This window comes from Polyodon spathula, chromosome 6 (genome assembly GCF_017654505.1).
Source record: "Polyodon spathula isolate WHYD16114869_AA chromosome 6, ASM1765450v1, whole genome shotgun sequence".
Classification (NCBI taxonomy): Eukaryota; Metazoa; Chordata; class Actinopteri; order Acipenseriformes; family Polyodontidae; genus Polyodon; species Polyodon spathula.
The window spans coordinates 5,973,394-5,994,078 of record NC_054539.1 but is presented as its reverse complement, the minus strand read 5'-3'; the positions used below and the strand labels follow the sequence as shown (position 1 = coordinate 5,994,078).

Sequence of the window (20,685 nt, the reverse complement as noted above, 5' to 3'; positions counted from 1 at the left end):
GGAAATGACTGGGCTGTACTTCAGGTTGACCAATGCGCTGGAGTGGTGTGTCACTCATCAGGTCAGGTCTGGACTGATTGACTGAGCTTGCTTGTAATGTGGCATTAATTACAATTCTTTTGGAATGTCAGTGACCAGCAGGTTCCAATTATAATCGGCTTTTGTGCCTCTAGTTTGTACTAAAATGCCTTTAGGGGAATGTAAACAAACTGGAAACCAAACAAAGCTAGTCAGCTTGTGAAGTTCAATACACAGAAGGTTAAACTGAAAGAAAAAAATGTAGAACTGAATGAAAAAAATTACATATATATATATATATATATATATATATATATATATATATATATATATATATATATATATATATATATATATATATATATATAGAAATGTGGCTTTTCCTAACAAAAAAAAAAAAAAAAAAAAAAACGTTTTTTTTTTTTTTTAAAGTTTCATGGGTAATTGCACATGTCACATACCCGCTTACTCCTAAATAGACGATTGTGGAATTGTAAAAATTGACGTTATATAGATGGGCGCAGACAATTAACAGAGGCTCTGCTAACATTTATTGCGTGAGCTTTCGAAATACCTTCAGGACACTGAACTTTGTTGGTTGACATTTTGAAAAAAAGAGTGCGGTTCGGAGTTTAGCGAGCTGTGCTGGGGAATTGGTGGGAGGGCATACAGCAATCCATCTCTCAAAGTTGGAGTTAGGCAGTAGTACTGTATTTCGCTGGTTTTGTGTGCCGAAGACACGTCTAGTTTACCACAACCGCACCGTGCATCGAGTATTGAGTAATTGATCACCATAATTTATAACATAATAAGTCGCAATTGCCGTTCATATACAAAGAGGCTGAACTATAATTTCAAGCGATTTTGCACATAAGCAATTGGTGTACTTTGCTGAAAACAATATTTGCACAGATTTATTTTTTAAGTGGTCTCCTTTTCTCATAAACATGACCGTTGGAGTTCACTACTGTTGTTTATTTATACTGTGTTTAGCAACAGCTTTTCATCATTCACAAGCAGCGCAGGTAAGTGTATGCATCTTTCTTTCATTTGGTTGAGTGACTGCGTAGGCTACTGTATTTCTTCACGCCAGCGGATAAAATGAAGTTAGAAACAGTACATGTTAACCAGAGATAAACTGAAATGTATTAACCGGCTGTTTGTTGCGTTTTCAGTTACAAAGTTTAGTAAGATGTCAAATTACGAGCTATGGCTGCAGGCTGTTAGTATTAGACAAAGTAGCACGCCTAAAGGAACACGTTGTTTTTGTTACATACGTTTATTTGCCAGACATGTGATTGCATTTCAGTCTTATTTTGTCATATATATCTACGTGTTATATATATATATATATATATATATAATATATATATAGTCTATTATATATATATAATATATATATATATATCATAAGACATTAGCCTTCACAATTGAATATACAGCAAACGTTTGCGATGCTACTCTGTACATGTTTTACACAATAGCCAACAGTTTCAGGAACACTGTACGTAAGATATCTGACGCTTTATATTAACTGTTGAAACTACTGTAATAAGATATTACCATGTCATTTTGTTTGATTTAATTTAATTTACTTCAAATTGTCGTCCTGTTAATATATGGACTGACCAGTTATTATACTGTGTATGGACTAACAGGCAGTTTCTTTATGTATTTATATTGAAGTCAGCTGAAGTAAACATATATTCATTAAACGCTTTTTCAACAGGAATCCATCACAAGGTCTGCCTGGAACAAGATCCTACAGATAAAACATTTTTGTATTTTTGTTAAATTACGATTCTATAGCATCGGCAATAGCTTTATATTCCACCTGCTCTCTATAAATGGTCTCAAGCATAATTGAGGCTAGTGTAATCCACTTTTTGTGTTAGCTAGTGATGCTGAAGGAGCAAAGAAAGCACAAGGCTTCCCCTAGCTAGCTGGAGTGGAATACCTCTTGGAAGTTGCAGTGGGTAGTGAAAGAATTAGCAGCAGCCAGACTCTTCTTTGAAGCGTCTCCATTAGGAATGCAAATCTGCAGTATTACAGATAATCCAGCTTCCCTTGATTTACATTCTTCTGAAAACACCTTGTGATGAAAAGAATATTACAAACAAATCTGCAGCCAGGCATCATGAATATTCAAATATTGTAATTCAGGCTATTTCACTGTATAGCTGTACATTTTTATTTGATTGCCATTGAATCTACCAGGGTTTGCTTTCTGACCTTCTTATAATATAAAATTATAAAATGTTATAATTCAAGCTAAAAATGAGCTAATCGACGTTTGTGCACCATCAAAAACAACAGCAGCTGTATTACACAATGTGAACGCAAAGTGGTGAAATATGAGACTGTTCTATTTCATACATGACCAAGTCTAGGGTAAGAAGAAAGCTCTTTTTACAGTGTGAGCTAGAGTTTAACATTGTGCTACCATTTTACAGTTAGTTACTTCTTGAATTGAATGCAACTTCTATAGGACTAGTAACTTATAGTACGAAAATATAGTCCAGATAATTATAACCACGTAACCCTGCCTTCATTTTCATATCATCACAGCAAAGGAAGTGGATTAATGTATTTAGCATGCAAAATGAGAGGGTAACCCTAAAATGTAACACCACAGACCAGCTGGACAACAGCATGAAAACATTGTCACTTGATACAGTATCCCTCAGTCCTGTCAGTCATCTTCTAGATATTGCATTTCATTATTGGAAGCTTGGCTTCATCTTACACATTGCTATGCCAAGGAGCTTCTTGGCATTTTAAAATGGGTTATTTTAAAGTTTAAACTGCCAACACTGAGGAAAAATAACTCCGCTCGAAAATGCAAAAATCCGAAAAACAACATATTATTGCAGCCTTTAAGTAAAATTGTACTATTTATCAGGTTCATGCATTGTTGACTCATTTATTATACCTTGGTGCAAAATCCACTGTGATAGGATGCGGTTCATGAAAATCAATTTAAAATAATAGTATAAAGATGTCTATAAATACAGAATCAATTATACTTTTTCATTGAAAACGGTAAACAAGTGTTTACACACAAGGTTTAAGCCTTTCATCTTTTAAACATAGATGTACAGCTTCAATTTCTATATGCATTATTTAGTTAGTTATCAGAAGGTGGTCTTTAATTACTTAGTTCTGAAAGAGTTGCATTTATGCCCATCAATTTTCACAGTGCTTTCTGTTACAGCTGTATGCAGGCTAATTGTTTCTCAGGGTCTTCTAATGTAGGGAATATGCCATTAGCAAAAAGTCATGAATCTCAACCAAAAGTGTCTTATTTGACCGAATAAACAACAACATGAAAATAAATAATTAATTTTGTCTTTATTTAAAATCTGGGCTGATCCATAGCCCTTTTAAAGCGAGCGATGGCATTTGATTTATTGAAATCCACCCAGACGAACACAAAGGCATACCTTTTCGGTACTCTTAATGATAATGTAGATGCCTTCCAAGATACACACAAGAATTTGAACGTTGGTCCAGCAGCATCTGTTGAACAGCTTCAGTCCAGCTAACTTTATTACAGATAGACAGTCAAACCATTCAACTGTGATCAACCCAGAATAGCCTGGAGAAAGAACATGAATGATACCTGCCTTGCTAGTGTTGTCAAATGTGTGGAAGGCTAGAGGCAGCATTCACAGCATAGTCATATTAAATACATCCTGATTGTCGATGAAGTTTCTGTAGTAAACTCCAGAGTAAAAAACAAAAACAACTGTAATTTATTGAATTAGCTATATTGACGGGAATTACTTGTTTTTGGACAGAGCTGTCTGGATAGACAACATATTATGACTGTGGTCCGCCAAATGGAAAAGTTCTTGAAAGGGCAGGAAACCCGGTTTACAGAAGGGCTCCGCATTATGAAAAACAAACTGGCTGCTCTTCAGAATTCTGTGTCCAAGTCGCCAGCTGCAGATCCATACACAGGTATGTGTTGAACAGAAGGTACTGTGTAATGATGCTGATTAAGGTTCTAAAAAAAAGATCTGAACTGAACAATTGAACATAGATGGGTATATAATTGATGTAATATCTCAAGCAAACTTGTTGTTGCAATTGTAGTAGTGCTTATCCTGCCAGAAGTGCACCATGAAGCAATGCATATTGAAAATGGAACAAAAACCTGGCCTGTTTGCAAAACAGGAGTTCTGTATGCATATAGGTTCATTCCTGCATGTTTGGGAGCTGTTCTCTGTCAAGAAAAGCTGGATAGAAACTCCATGGAAAACCACTGTGATTGTTTTTTGTATGACTTTCTTTGGCCTAAAGAGGAGTGACATCATATATTTGTTGTAGCTCAATGTTAATGAAATGTATTGGGCCAAAACTAACCCTAAAAAGTAGATTCAAATATAATTTTCTTTCTTTAAAAATGTAGCTGCCTGCCATAGATTTATGTATCATTGGCTAAATCAGCCAACATGTCTTCTAGAAATAAAAGCTAATGCCATCTAGTGATCTGTAACTTTGAATCACGTTTCATTTTGTTTTGCTGGCAATGCACTGCTGTGCACTAGATGGTGCTGGCGCTCCCTTATAAGACACTTTAGCCGATCTAGCCTGCATTACATAGGTTTATGGCTGGCAGCTGTCACTGAAGAGCTGCTCGTGAACTCACTGTAAAAAGAACATTTCTGAGTACAGTAATTAGAACAAGAACATCAAGAAAAGGGAGGGAGACATTTAAATCAGCTTACTCTTTAAGTTTGCAAACAACTTGAGGGAACAAGTTAGTGGACGTCTTTATTATACATCACTGGTATATGGTTATGGGTAGAGTCAGTCCAAATCTGTGGAAAAATATGCAAAGAAATGTGTATTGATAATGGCTTATAAAAATGTAAATCATGTAAACATAATAAGCACTTCCAATGTAATATATGAAGCATATTTGTGAGTAAAATCTTTATAAACTGTCAACCAAAAACATCACATCACATCACATCACGTCACATTATACTTCTTATTGGGTCACATTTCTGAAGAAGGCAAAGCATCTGTTAATTTAACAAAACGAACCGAACAAACTAAGTTATATATTTCAGGTTACTTTAGCAGTCTACCGTATTCATTTATCGCAATCCCCAAAATTCACACAGAAAAAGGCACTTGACAGACTCAATGAGAGCTAACCTGTTGAGATTGTGTAACCTACAGTAACTCTGTGAAACTGGCTATGTAGGCTGTGAATGTTTTAATAATCTGTCCTCGTTCAAGCTGGGTGTTTGCCTTCCCTGAACCGACTTCTAAACAATGGATTTGGCTTCCTTTTATGCTGTGTGGTTAGGACTTGATTGAAGATCAATTATTCAATCCAGATGCACGTTGATGGAATTAACCCCATCCCTGCCAAACTTAAACACAAAATAATACATCGTTATTCATACCCAAGCCAAACACTATTTACAGCCAGGGCTTCAGCCCTGTCACAGACCTCCTTGTCAGCTTGTCTGGGAGACTGTTTTTATACCTGTCAGTTGACAGGCTCTCAAGATTGTTTTTATACCTGTCAGTTGACAGGATCTCACCCCAGTAGATCCTGGAACAGAAGAAGAAAGTGCAGCCAGCAGACTCTATCTAAACAGTGTTCATTTTCATAGTCAGCATTATGAATCACACCTTCTCTGTGGATGCTTGACATATTGTATGCAAGTTTTTGCACCAGTTAATGCCAGTGTTATTGTTAAATCTAAACACATAAATACTGGCAGTAACAGCAGTTGTCTGAGAATAGGGTCAAGCCCGTGTATTATGCCAATGGGCTATAATCCCATATTAAATATATTTCCTGTCTCTAGCTATGAATACAGTAAAGTGTTTCATGTTCTAATTGTGATGACAACTGGTGTTGACATTCCTTCATAAGGTAAATTCATGAGGGCTTCATATTCTAGGTCGTGGCCTCTGATTGGCTGGGCTACTGAAGCTATAGTTTCAGAACCAATCATCAAGGTTTGATGAAACTTTTACATGGGAATGTGTTGACAAGCCTTTGTTCATATTCTGCCAGTGTACGCCATGGCAGCCTTTCACAGCATTGACACCTGATTGGCAACGATAATGAATTCCTGATCTTGTGAACTGCTCGTCCAAATATGATGAAGCGTCACATAATTTGTCACAAAAGGTTGAAGGTATTGGAAAGATGCAAATGAGGATCCTGTTCCTTTGCATGGTCTATACAAACCTGCGTGTTTTCTTGCCTTACACACTGATGAGTGTTTCTATACACTAGTGTCAGTTTAAAAACCCTTGTAATGCTGAACCATTCAAATCTTTTATATCTTAATACACTGTATGTGGTGAATTTCTAGATTATCCATATATCGTACTATAGTTTTTGCCTGTGTAAGCTCAGATGAGAACTTATTAAGCTCACAGTAAAACCTGGAATGGCTCAAACTGACTTTTATTTCCATCCCTGTACTGACGAAACCCATGTTGATGAAACTACTAATGGGCATTAAAGAGCAGCTTGGTGCGAGTATGAAATATTACAGTGATCTCCCTCCCCGGGCAGAGGCTAAGGAATTGGCCCCTTCCTCCCTCCCCGGGCAGAGGCTAAGGTATTGGCCCCTCCGTCCCTCCCCGGGCAGAGGCTAAGGCATTGGCCCCTCCCTCCCTCCCCGGGAAGAGGCTAAGGCATTGGCCCCTCCCTCCCTCTCCCCACCTGCATACTGGATGACTTCCATTGCTGCTTTGCTTGGAAAAGGACTAAATGATCAGTGAGTCTAATTATTGTTACGTACCTGTTAAAAGGTAATGATACCATTTTATATTTCATGAACTAGACTGTGCCACTTTAAGGTGACATGTGGTACTATTATGAATTTTTTAGTTAAGTTTATGTCTTTCACTACTCTGTATATATGACCTAATATAGCATAGTGGGGCCCTGGCCAATTGCCCTGGTTGCTAGCCTATAAAACTGGCTCTGAATGTGATGACTGAAACAGAAAGAATGATTTATTGCTGTGATATTTTATACCTGTATTAAGGTGGCCAATAGTTGTATTAAAGGATGAAATTTTAGAATGTTTTTCACTTTTAAAATATGAGCAAGAAAACAGACAAAAGATTTGTTAATGTTAAAGATTGCACTCAAGTAGCGTCTATGTCAGAATACTGAAGACTTCACGCCCAGACATGAGCGAGGAGGCCGATGGCAGAGGGCCCTGCAGTCTAATGGCTGTCCTGTGGTTTATTTATTTAAAAAACTCAGACGCTCATCTTGTGCTAAGCAATGTTTTAAAATCAATTTTATATTAACTATATTAACAACAGGTCACATGTTCTGGTTGCATCTAGCACTAATGGTCACTTACTGTCATTCATTATGATATGTTACCATAAAAAAAGATCTACAAATATGTTGTAGCCGATACAATCTACTCTGTAAAACTGAAGAGATATTATTTTATACTGGCAACACATAGTATCAGGTGCAAAACAACACTAAGGTTTAATAACACAGACCTAATAATGTGCCTCTCAATTCAGCCTGTAACACCTGCTACACTTTATGTCTTCTGACATGTAGCTTTTTGGGGGTCAATCTGTGCTGTTCATTGCCATGCATCTGCTCGACCACTAAAAAGGTTCTGAATGGTTCTGAAGCACATAAGTTCTGCCTTTGAAGATTCTGGAAGTGAGCAAGACTGTCAACAATAAGGGTTCTAAAGAAAGTTCTTAAAGAAGCTTACCTTGGCATTTCTGGTCCAGGGCTATTCAGCCATAGGCATAAATGTTTATATGAATATTCTGAAATCTCCCTTTCTAACTGATATATTTTTTTGTTATCCTGTGTAGTTACATGCCCTTCACTTGAAGCTCCACAGCATGGGCACAAGTTTGGTTCCAAGTACTTTGTCGACCACGAAGTCCATTTCACCTGCGATCCCGGATATCAGCTGGTCGGCCCCAGCACCAGAGTGTGCCAGGAGAATGGCATCTGGACTGGGGCTAACCCTGTGTGTAAAGGTACCATGTTATAACTCCTCACTGTATACAGTCAAAAGGTTTCAAAAGGAAGGAGCATAAATAAATATCTAAATATATATTAATAATCATCTATGGGTTTTCAAAAAGAATTTACCATCGTTCACTGTTACCTTTATTGTTTCTTTCAGTTTTTTAATCTGATTATGTTTATTTTCACACATAACTAACTACTCTGTCACAGGCTTGATTTCTTGTTGACTTCTGAAGATGTTAGGACATTGTGGTTAGGGTATGAATGTACTGTAGCTACCAGAGAGAGAGTCTATGATTTGTCTTATAAGCATAATATACAGGTTTTATAAGTTGGCATTTTTTTAAATAACTGTGACTAGGCTTAAAATAGTGGCTGTATATTCATATATAATTCACAAGTGGAATATACAGTATGTTCTTTCAGTCCGTCCTCACGTGTTCTCCAGGGTGTGAGATGTTTTCTAGATAGGAACATAGCTGAGAGAATACAATATATGGGAAGTACATCAACATCTCATGTACTTTAGGTGTACTTGTGAAAGATCACCTTAAGCAGCGGCATTTTATTTTTCACCAAAAGCGATACAAAGTAAACTCAATCTCTGACATTACTCTTTAACTATGTAGTTTCTAGTTCTGCAAGCAGACTCCCCAGTAAAAAAAAAAAACAGTACAAATACCTAAACAAAGGCTGTAATGTAAATAGAAATAATGAATTAAAAAGTAAATGAATTAAATACATAGCAATTTACTAGTATTTTAAAATGGGTTTTACAATTTATTTATTTATTTTTAGCTAAATGCCTTTTATATTAATTCCCATTTAGCACCTGACTGAGGTCCTGTATTACAGAAATGCATGGTCTTTAAATCCTGGGCTGTTGTTATCCAACGAGAAATCATTCTGTCCATTTTGACCTTGACAATGTTTTCTGAATGTCTGAGCGAATAAAATAATTTGCTGTGGGCTTGTCAGTGGTGGTTTCAAAACCACACAGTGGGGTCCTCACACAGATAAGGGAGGGGATGGCGGGGGGTCTTTCTTTGGCGTTTTCATGACATGAAACTACATTGAAAGAAGCTCTGACTAAAGAGGCATTCAGTTCCCTCATATGAGAAGAGAACATCTGTATTGTGATATTCAGTCCGCATTCCAGTCCACAGAAACAAATTATCTCTCCCATCTAGTAGCTAATGTAAGTGAGCCTACCTCTGCTCGCAAGTCCCAGCATTCATAACATTGAGCGTGAAAGGCTGTACAGCAAGTTGAAGGACGCACAAGTTAATTCAGTGTACGTTTCATTAAATAGGTTCATGGTCTAATGGCCTGGAAGTATGCAAAGCATGCTATTGATGGCCCCCGAGTTCCTGGCAAGGGCTGAGAAATTCCTAGTGGTATGGTTTTCATGGGATTGCATTCCCATAATGACTACCCCTCACAGGGTACAGTATGCTGTCTGTTCAGGTTCTCAGGGTGAAAACACAGAACCAGTCCACTTTGAGAACCATGGTCAAAGAACCATTGAAACAAGAGCAATGTGTTAAAATAGATGCTGATTTGAAGGGATGAAGTAGGCTTTAAGTGTACTATTTATATCTGCACAGATATGTGTGGCCTCCATCAACTCAATAAATAAAGCTATTAAAAATCAAATCAGTGTCTTTTTATGCTAAATGTATTTTGATAAGGGAATTCATATGAATAACTCGCAAGAGGCCATGGCCATAAAGCTCTTATGTGCCAGTAAATGTGCTATTTGGTACGGTAATGCTTTATGAATACAGCAAAAGGTGAGGTCCCATGCTGAAAATCTGAAAATCAGGTTAGCAGTTGACTTTTCACTGTACAGCATTTTTTCAAGAAGTATCATTAGCTGCTAAGATAGCGTCCAGTCATTTGTCATTAGATGCCATGAAGAGAACATCAGCTCAGATAGATAAACAGATAGAAAATACTTTATATTCCAGAGTGTCTTTGCTTTGCAGTTTTTTGTATTTCAGCGTTGCTGTCGTCCCGTCCCCTCACATCCAAAAAGCAATTTGATGCAGTTGTTGTAATTTAAACATTCATGCTGTTTTCTGTATTCTACACATTGCCATTACATGAACAATTGCATTCTTGCCATTATGCAGAACACACATTTCACAATCATCTACCAGTATCATCTATTTCACTGCAGCCCATCTGTTGTACTGTTTATAATACATATGACAATGAAAGTGTATGCTTACATTTTGGTGCTGGTAGTGGGCATTCATACTTTCTTAAATGCAATTCAAATCTTTTCTGATGAAAGTTTATCATTGTAAATATTTATAGAAATGTTGCAGTATACCCTGCTTTTCTGGTGTTCAAGCTGTATATCTCTCAGAGATTCACCATGGTTTTATACCATACTTTCACTGGCTCTGCTGTTGTATCGGTTAAATTTAATGTAGGTTGTAGCAATATTGCCCCTCCTATCCCACTATTTTATTATACAATAGACTTTTTGGTTGTGTGCGCTGAATTCTAAAGATTGTGACTAACTGTGGCATTCTAATTGGTTAAGGGCATTTGGAAGATTATAATCGAGTCTGTGTGAATATTGCTCATCACACAGCACAGCTAATTTTCACTTTTCAGAGTCTGAGGGAGAAATTTACACACAAACTTGCTGTGACACACTAGGATTCCCAGCTTTGCTTTCACAATAGTCATTAAAGTCAAAGTTGTTGTCATACATTTTTGAAAACACATTATTCAAATCATGCTGCAGGGAAAAAGAAAGAGAACGAGGCAGTTGGACATTTGAAAAAAATCAAAGGTATGTATATTATTATTATTATTAGTCATGTAATTGGGGGCTATGTTTTGATATTGTAAGGCGTTTAATACAGCTCTGGCTTTGAATTTCACTGTACATTTAAACTTTTCTGTTATTAATAACTTCTGTCTCTTTAAATGTCCACTTACACCTTGAGGTCTTTGTTTGCTTGTATAGCACAGTTAATACAATAAACAGTATCAACTGTTCACATCAATTATCACTATTACCTTGATTAACTCAGCAAAAACAAATCTGTTTTTGTGGTAATGGTAATTACTTTTAGTCATTTATTTGTTTTTGTGTTGGTTTGTTTATTATATTAAACCATATATTGACAAGCACTGTTTTCAGACAACACCCTCGTTCATACGTTCTTCAAATATATATTTATATTGGTTTCACAGCTACCAGATTCATCAAAGTAAAATAAGAAAAAAATGCACTGAAAGGGATTGTTGCCTGGAAGAAACATCTGTTACTATAGTGACAAGTAAAGAACAATTTCATAAATATCCCAACCTCATTACTAATCTACAAGTTATCCATACTTAATGGGGGAAATTACTAAAACTAAGCAATTCATTACTGCCGCTTTAGGCTGTTGGTAAGTATTTGTTTCTTTGGATGTTCGGTATTGGAAGCATGTTGTTACTATAAGGTAAGCCATTAAATAAACATTATTTTGGAATGCATCACTAATGAAATTCATCAAGCGATTTAACACGTAAAGGTTGAATTAATAAAGTGTACATTCATTAAATAAACAGGAATTTCAACTGCCAGCAGCGGTTGTGAGCTTGCTTTTCCTAAGCATTTTGCATGTGTGTTAAACATTTAACCGTAACCTTGTTTTGCATTTATGCTTTTTCCTTCCTATTATTTTATTTAAAACAGCTGTTGCTGTTAAATGCACAAAACTTTTATTTCAACTAAACAGGATCTCAAGATGTAGCTGTGTGCTCGCTACAGCGTCCTGGCTGTGTGAAGTCGCTGATCTTTGCTGGCGGTTCCACAGGGAGCATTGCTTTGGCGCTCCTGTGCGTTAGAGAGGCAGGGGCTGGGACTGAGCCCCCTCGATGCACTATAGCACCCCCTACTGGCATTAAATTTGTGTGACTAAACGGTGGAGAAATAATTGGGCACCCTAAATCCATAACAAAATGTAGCTTTTTAATGAGCTATGTAATGTCAACACTGTCTTTTTTCTGCAATACTATTTTATTTTTGCATTTTCTGAGTTTTCTCGTGATCCAGTATCTCTGACAAATGTTTCCCTGGTTGACAATCTCTTATCTAGGGCAATATTCCCCATTCTCTATACAAGGGTCCATTGTAGTTCATGTATGTACAGTATGCTTTTCTTTCCATTGCAAGCTGGTGGCACAGATGATCTTGTGCAGGTTAAGCTACAGCAGTAACATGTACTTGAGTGACCCCTTTTAACCTGTTACTAAATCATAGTGGTAGAGATGCTGTTAATATGGCAGCACAATGTAAACCATTCCCTCACGTGATCAGCGGGACTCTCTTATGAACAATTGGATCTTTCCAACACGATCTCAAAAACCATCCAAACTGTGGGCGTTCATTATTCATACCAGTAATGAATGTAAACAGAACTTTCGTTTGGCAAATTGCTGATGTCTAGATTCCAAAAGCAAATCTGGATATTTGACAGGGGGGATTGACAACTTTCTCTCCTTAGATATCAGTGAGTGCTTGAGTAACCCGTGCCAGAACGGAGGAACATGTATTGAAGGTATGAACCACTACAGATGTTCATGCCAACAGAACTGGAGCGGTAGCCACTGCCAACATCAGGTTTTGACAGGTCTGTATGGTCAGTGCTTCGTGTACCCCACAGTGATAAGCCACCCCTAGGTTTTCATTAGAACATTTTGCAGCACTGGGGAATCCATCCTGGTTTGTATCAGCCACCTATCTGTGCTTATTCCAGAGTAATCATATTGCTAAAAGTAGTTGTGGACTAGGTTAAGTAATCTGGATTTACCAGTGCTGTAAAAGGCTCTGATAACAACCTTTTTGATCACATCAGTCCCATAGTAAAACAAAAATGTGAATATGCTCTGTATACTTTTTTTTAAAAGATGAATGTAGTTCGGCATACATTTGTGAATAAGACTATTGTATCAGCAGGGCAAAATTCTCAAAAAGGCGTCCAGGTATTGTACAGTACTAGAGACTCATATTAGAAAATGTTTAAATAGTTTTATACAGATAAATAATACAGATTTATGTTTTATACAGATTTAAATAATATTTAACAGATTAAATCTAGAAATGGAAATGGTTTGCTCCAAAAAAATGATGTGAGAGCTTATATTAACGTTGTGCCCTGTAACACATTCTTGGAGACAAATGTACTTTATTTGTACTATAAACGTATATTTTTCCATGTTATTATTGTACAGTGTTTTTTATTGAAAGCAAAGCAATGCAGCAATAGGTTTTTGTGGCGTCTTGTATATAACCTTTCCATGTCTGTGATCTTAAGGATTGTTTCTTATTAAAATATCAAGTCCTGTCTTTGTTTCATAGCCCATCCCACAATTGTCCCTGGCTAAACTTTGAAGTTATAAAGTGCATTTTATAAATGGTTTCATTTTGTTTGTGGAATTTAATTAGGCACACAGTGCATCTTTGGCAGCTACTTATAATCAAGGCTCACAGAAAAAACCCCAAAAACCCCCAAAAACTAGCTAGACACAAACTGATGTGCAATTAAATTATACTCTATGAACTATTCTCTCCTGAGATTGAAGTGAACCTGCAGTGCAGTTTGAGAGACCTGATAACTCAGCCTGTACATCTTTCCTCTCTGACATTTAGCACCCCCGGAATGGAGTGTCATGAACGACCCAGCCTTCAGCCGCAAGCCCCGCTGTGCCAAGATCGACCGGACCCAGCACTGCAGCTGTGACGCCGGCTTCCATATGAGTGGCACCTCGGACAACAGCATCTGTCAAGGTACGAGGAAATGAGGTCAGAGGGAACCGGAAGTTCCCTGCCGTGTAATAATCACAGGCCCGGGTGCATCACCGCGCAAAACCTCACAGGTTTGAATGGGGTGGGTGTGGCTTTGATGCCTAAATGCAAATCTAAATACAGTAAGTAAACTGTTTATGCTGGTTGAATACTACATTAGTTTAGGATACTAGAATCTGACTATGGAGGTCTTGTGTTCAGTCTTAAATGGTCTCTCTTTGACTATTTTTTTCCACTTAGAACCACAGGGGTCTTTACAGTGGCAGATCCAGTGCTGTCTTGTACATTTCCGGAAGACTTCCGGATCCTCAGCCATCAAAATTAATACTCAGCATTGGAGTACGTGCCCATGAGCTGGGATTCGAGTCTGGAGTAGTTCTTAGTCCTTAACTGTAAACTCTGCCCTTATTGTTTTCTCCCAGACCTAGTATATGCACCAATGCTATCAGCTGAACAATTAATACTGTACATTACAATCAACAACATCTTCATCTGCATGTAGATTCAAGGAACCTGATAAAGATATAGATATTTTTTTTCTGATTGTACTTTACAGTTAGTGATAGAGCGTTACATAGACAAGGGAGAAACTAGCCACTTCGTTTCAGGAGGCAGATTAACTCTGAGCCAAACACAGGAGAGTTTGCTTGCCAGGTACAAATGTATGTAATAAAGTCAAATGGAAAAAGCTACTTGTTGGCGGTTTGTACGTTTGCTATTAAATTACTGGAGGGATGCTTTATCTCCCTGACCTCCAATAAAACACTTAACATGCTGCCTCACTGGACAGGCAGATTCAAACCACGGGCTGCTTGGAAGCCGATTCCCTTTGGCTAGGCTCTTGGCACGAGTCCCTGCTTAGGGCCTGTTCTGAAACTCTGCTTGTTTGCACACAGACGTGAACGAATGTGAGGTGTACAAGCTGGATGGAGCTCCCAGACTCTGCATGCACGCCTGTATCAACACCCCTGGCTCATACCACTGCTCCTGCCCGACTGGATACAAGCTTCTTGGTGATGGAAGGAGCTGCGAGGGTAAGTACTCCACACCCCAAGCCCAATTCAACACAGTACCTGAAAAAACCTCATTCTAGCTGCAGAACATGGTCACAAGAGTTGGGACGGCTTCTGCTTTAAACATAAAGAGGATCTTGAAAGTGCGGTGCTAATTCGAATCTGTGGCATTAAAGTAATAAATAAACGTAACCCAGCCAGTGCGTTGTAGGAGCCGTAGTGCGATTTCATCTTTATAGATATTTTTTGTTAACCCTGATTTCCCACAGTCCCAGTTCATCCCCTGTACACTATGGAATGTTTTTGGAGCAAGTGGGAACATTCCTGTTTGGACTGGCATTAAAAAAATTAAATTAAAAAAACAGTATAATAAAGAAGTTCATGCTGTGACCTGATGTGCGCAAGTGTTATACCTGAAATGCGTTCCCCTTTTTAATAGTGCTTTTGTTTAAATGTAATTAGGATTTTTTTATATAGAACACAGGCTTTGAAAATGGGTGTGTTTAACATATATCTAGAGAGCTGCTGTTTTTCACTAGTTATTGAGTGTGTCAGAATCTGGAGAGAAACAGGTGCCTGCCTGTCTGCCTTTATGAATGAACCGATGTCAACTGCTTATCTAACTATGTTAAACATGGTTGTGACATTATAGTTATTAATTCATGTTTCTTGAATAGGTTATTGAAATTAATTATTCCGTTTCTGAATGTTCTATTCTGCTTCAGTTCTGCACTATAATTAAGTGTCTTAGTCTAAACGATACATTGACCAACAGGGATACATTGCTGATGCAATTCAGTTGACTGTCGGTGCACTTGTAATGCATGATAGTGTGTCTCATGAAAGTGCTGGTGGAGTATCACTTCTGTTGTGTAACTCGCAAGGCCTGATTTGTACCTAATATCTTCCTCATTTTGCAGATGTAGACGAGTGCCTTGCCTTGCAGCACAACTGCACCAGGGGAACCACCTGTATTAACACAGGGGAGGGCTTTCAGTGTGTCAAGCCAGAGTGCCCAAAGGCTCATGGGAACGTCAGCTACGTGAAGACATCTCCATTGTAAGAGAATCACCTTATCACTTAGCAATGCATTACCATGTGCTAAAGGTATTCAACATAAGTACTGGTACTGTGATCATCCACTGCTTTATTTCGTGATTATATAATGGTATACAACGGTGCGCAAGCCAGCGGCTGTTAAAAACAAAATGTTTCTTGTAAGGCCATCCTGCTGAAATTATTTCCCAATTACTTTCTCATAAATTAACCTTTTTTTTTCATCCAGAAACAGTTATTATTGAAGGTTAGATTAATAGTTTAGTTTATCATTTTTAGATTACTTTCTTGAAAGTCCAACATCATCATTTAATCCCTTATTTGTCTTTATATACTGATTTGTAAAAAATAAATCTTGTTTCTTTGATTCCAAAAGCCAATGTGAACGCAACCCATGCCCAATGGACAGCCGATCCTGTCACCTGGCTCCCAAGACGGTCTCGTTCCATTACCTCTCCCTGCCCTCCAACCTGAAGACTCCGCTCACTCTGTTCCGAATGGCGACCGCGGCAGCGCCGGGGAGGCCTGGCCCTGACAGCCTGCGTTTCGGGATCGTGGGCGGAAACAGCAAGGGCCACTTTGTGATGCAGCGCTCTGACCGGCAGACCGGAGAGCTCATCCTGGTTCAGAGTCTCCGCGGGCCCCAGAGCATAGAGGTGGACATGGACATGTCAGAATACCTGGACCGCACATTCCAGGCCAAGCACGTGTCAAAGGTCACAGTCTTTGTGTCTCCGAATGAATTCTGAGAGACCTCAGTTCCTGACCTCAAACTTTTTTCCTAAAGCCCATTCCTCTTTCAGTGTCATTTCAGTTGATTGATTGAGGGGTTCCCCGCTTCTTAAAAAAAAATGTGCGGTCAAAGTTTAGTTTATAAGCAAGCATTATAAGAAATGTCAATGGAAACCATTGCCAAGACTGACAACAAGGTTTAAAAGCGAAGTGCAGTATTGAATGCCAGTCTTTATTTTCTGTTGTCATTGATGTTATTGAGTCTTCTGTAGAAATACTAGAATCTGATTGGAAGAGGCTACACCTGGAGTTAGATTCTTCATAATCTTCAAGACCAAGATGCCACTTAGTGGACACTGAATCGATAAACCCTCAACTCACCCTATGAAAACCGCACATACACTCATTGAATGGTCCAAGGTGTTTCTTACTGGCCTAACTTGTGTGTCATGGTTCTGCTTTCCTTAGACTGGTCAACCCCTGTCGGAGTACAGTATATTTCCTTTACGGAAATTAGAAAAAGTACAAAACTCAATTTTGTTGCTCTTTTATACGGACTTGGTGCCAAAGGAATCTTTGAAAACAATTTTCATTAAAATGAGGTCATTGTTGAATTTTATTTACATATGTGCTTGGATACCTTATTATTAACATATGTTTGATTTTTGTCTCAATGTATTAACAGTAATCTCATCATAAAAGCTATTTGAATTGGTAAAGTCATAGGAATGTTAAAATAACAGCATTATACATTGAAATGATGTTTCTAACTGTTTGGAAAATGTTATTTGTAAATATTAGACCAATCAGATGTTATTTATAGTGTTATGTTATTAGTCCATAAGAACAGCCATAAATAGCACCTGTGGGTAATTAAAAATATCCAACATAATCATACCACTTATAGTTGTGCCTTAATGCTACTAGTGTTCATAATGTATTGCACATAAAATTGTGAAATAACACCCATTTTGAGACTGGTTTATGTTTGTTATTGTTCTATACACTGTGACATGAATACAGGAGAAATTCTGACACTTTCAGTATAGAAATGGTCACTCCAAGTCCTACAGTTCTATAGCTCTATAACTGTGCAAAGGAGCCTGCCTCCTTGTATAAGTGGTTAAAATGCTGGTAGCCACTTCACGCCAACACTCCAACTGTTATGGAAGTCAATGTCAAAGTAGTTCTGGTTGTTAAAAAAATAAAAATAAAAAAGCCCTGATTTGTATAATTCACATGACGTTTTTAAATAACTATAAACACCTTTAAATATATAATCTCTGTAAGAATTGCATTCTGGTGTGGTGGTATCTTATATTCTTAAGTTATTTGCATTTCCAGTCAGCAAGGTGTGCATACTTCCTAAGGTCTGGTATGTTCATAACAAAAGCTTCATAGTGCAGCCTCTGCTATCACACATTCATAGTGCTGCCTCTGCTATCACACATTCTGGATCTCTGAGGGTCGGTCAAATGAGGAAATGACTGGAATGATTTCCAGTGTCGCTGCTGCAATCCTTATATTGGTTCTGCCAGTGTTGTAAAATGATTGGCTGTAGGTGGCCGCACATGACAGATGCTGCCGAGCGACTGTGATTGGATACACTCTTGGAAATGCCGCCAATCGGAAAGGCTGAACAAGAGTCTCAGATTCTCATCACAAGTTTTGAGAAGCGGCTCACACTGGACCTCATCTAGAGAGAAAGGGCCTTTTTGCACAGCCTAATATCTGCTTCAAAAATACAAAGGAATGTCTGCAGTACATAACACTAACTGGAACAATAAGCAGCAGGAAATGGAAACGTAACGATGTATTTTTCAATTATGTATTTGTGGAAACGAAATGTAATTTAGACCATATGTGTCTGTTGTTTGTCTCAGGCTCGAACAGTAGATCAAAAGAACCGCAGACTGCTGGACAGGAAGATAACCGTACAGAAGAAGTTTTACATATTTGTGTAACAAGCATAATAACTGGAAGTGTGCTGTTAACTTAGGGACTGCATTTTCATTATACAGTTGAATCTAGAAGCATTGCTTTACTTCCCAATACATTTCAGTTCCAGTTTCTAGCTGCTAATTGAGTAATTAAACAGGTATTACTAGTTGATGGCCATTCTGGTGATCAGGTTTTAGGCTCAGAGTTCAAGGTGCTTATGGATGTGTTAGGGATGCTGCCGTTGATGTTACCGGTTGGGGAGATGGGCGTTGCTACGTCATACCTTCTTTAGTTTTATTGTAACACAGAGAAAGCACCACCAGCCCACATTTTTATGACCAACGCTTCAGCTGCAAATTGGTCTACTTTATGAAATGTCTTTTCTGTCCATTTTTGGCTCTCCCTACATATTAAATTTGGCCACATATAGTGGCAAACAGGGTATCCCGAGTTTCTAATTATAACAGATAAAAATAAGGCAGTTTAAAGCCAAAAGATTTTTGTTAGAATGCCATTAGAATTTGCTTTTAAAGAAAGATGACAGTTTCAAACTCCATAACACATAAACCAGCTATACAAACGTCTGCAGAATCCAGGCCAAGGTAAACTTCCTTCCAGTGGCGAAGCTGGTTAAGTAAACCCAATGATAAACAGTGAAGCTACTTACTACAGCCAAGTGCACATAACATTCTCATTTTAGCCATGCTCGTGAATTCTTTATTATCTCAGAGTCTGAAAGTCTGTCCTTGTATTGGAATGAAACGATCCATTATGAACTGCAGGTGAAAAATTAACAAGTAAGATTAACAAGTCTGCAAGTCAGACGGCAGAGATGTAATTGAATCAAGTTCGGAAAATAAATGGAGTTTTGAAAAGGGAGAAGGGATAACCTCACATACAGCTGTGGCCAAACGTTTTGCATCGCTCTACAGAATTAACACATTTTGCTTCATAAAGTCGAATGAAACCTGCTGAATAATATTACGTTGACATGTTGAAATGACATGTCACTTTGTAGTTTTCCATATACTTAACTAAAAACTGACAAAAATTGTGACATTTCGAAATCTAATATGAAATACTGTACTACTATAATGGCTTATGAGAGACTTTTTTTGCAATATAATTTTGTAGTTTCTTTGTTTACATGATGTTAAATTAAAAAAAAAAAAAAGACGTAAATTATTTTAATTTATTAAAATTATATTTTTTTAAACTCAATCCTAAAATTGTAGGTGATGCAAAACTTTTGGCCATGTCTGACTTACCCTGCTATTTTCCTTGAATGTTAAGGTGCTAAAGATCTTGTTGCAGTCTTATCATCGGACTGCCCTTGACTAGGTCTGCTGTACAAGTCTGCAGTGGACTCCCATGAAATGCAGCCAGCCGAGAATGTAAGTACTAGACACAGCCTAAAAAAGTACCCACTTACCCAGAATTATTGGTTCCCTTAAATATTTAAGATACCACTGTACTAACTTTTACCTTATAACTATTTTATTGAGTCTATTTTAACACATACAGTACTCTGTCACTTATCTGCCTTAACCGTTTATCCTTCATGATCAACCTCTTCAGCAACGTTACTTTATTATTAAACAGAGATTAGTGCAGATCTTACAAAAGTTTCAGTACACTGTGTTGTATGTGCTCTGTGCGCTGTCATTGCTCAGTGTCATGCGAGCTGTTCAGTGCGTTGATGTGTAAATAAACCCTGTTTGCCTGCGGGGAGTATTAGCTTCAACCTCCGTCTCGAACCCCTGCCTGTCACTCAGCAGCGAATGCATGCACCCACACGGCAGACAGCTACCCTGTTACAAGCATTAATACCCTGTATCTTTCTAAAGTAGGAGTTTAGGGGAGCTTCTTAATAAAAGCTGAATCTCAAAACAACAATTGTGTGAATACAGTAATTGTTACAGCTGTATATAATGGTATTTAAAACAGGATTCATCCACCCGACTATCTGCCTTTACTCTGGTCCCACTGCAGTCGGATATGCGATGGAATACTGTATTTGAACACCATCTGCTGTGTCCTAAAGTCTAATTGTTCTCAGACCACAGTTTCCATTCCTTGGAAAAAGTTCACTCGCTACC

At 37.9% G+C, this 20,685-nt stretch overlaps 1 protein-coding gene across 2 annotated transcripts; it reads left to right on the top strand.

Moving 5' to 3' along the window:
- The first annotated feature begins 526 nt into the window (after window positions 1–526).
- On the top strand, window positions 527–17,610 carry LOC121316725 (fibulin-7-like). 2 transcript variants are annotated; one of them, XM_041251839.1, is made up of 9 exons: window positions 527–1,043; window positions 3,819–3,981; window positions 7,864–8,034; window positions 10,788–10,835; window positions 12,544–12,669; window positions 13,689–13,826; window positions 14,741–14,878; window positions 15,778–15,916; window positions 16,290–17,610. In XM_041251839.1, the coding sequence occupies exons 1-9, from the start codon at window positions 966–968 to the stop codon at window positions 16,660–16,662; spliced, it is 1,374 nt and encodes a 457-aa protein (XP_041107773.1). In that variant the 5' UTR covers window positions 527–965; the 3' UTR covers window positions 16,663–17,610. The 2 variants fall into 2 exon arrangements, with proteins under 2 accessions (XP_041107773.1, XP_041107774.1); XM_041251840.1 differs by lacking the exon at window positions 10,788–10,835 and having other exon boundaries at window positions 529–1,043.
- The last annotated feature ends 3,075 nt before the right edge of the window (window positions 17,611–20,685 follow it).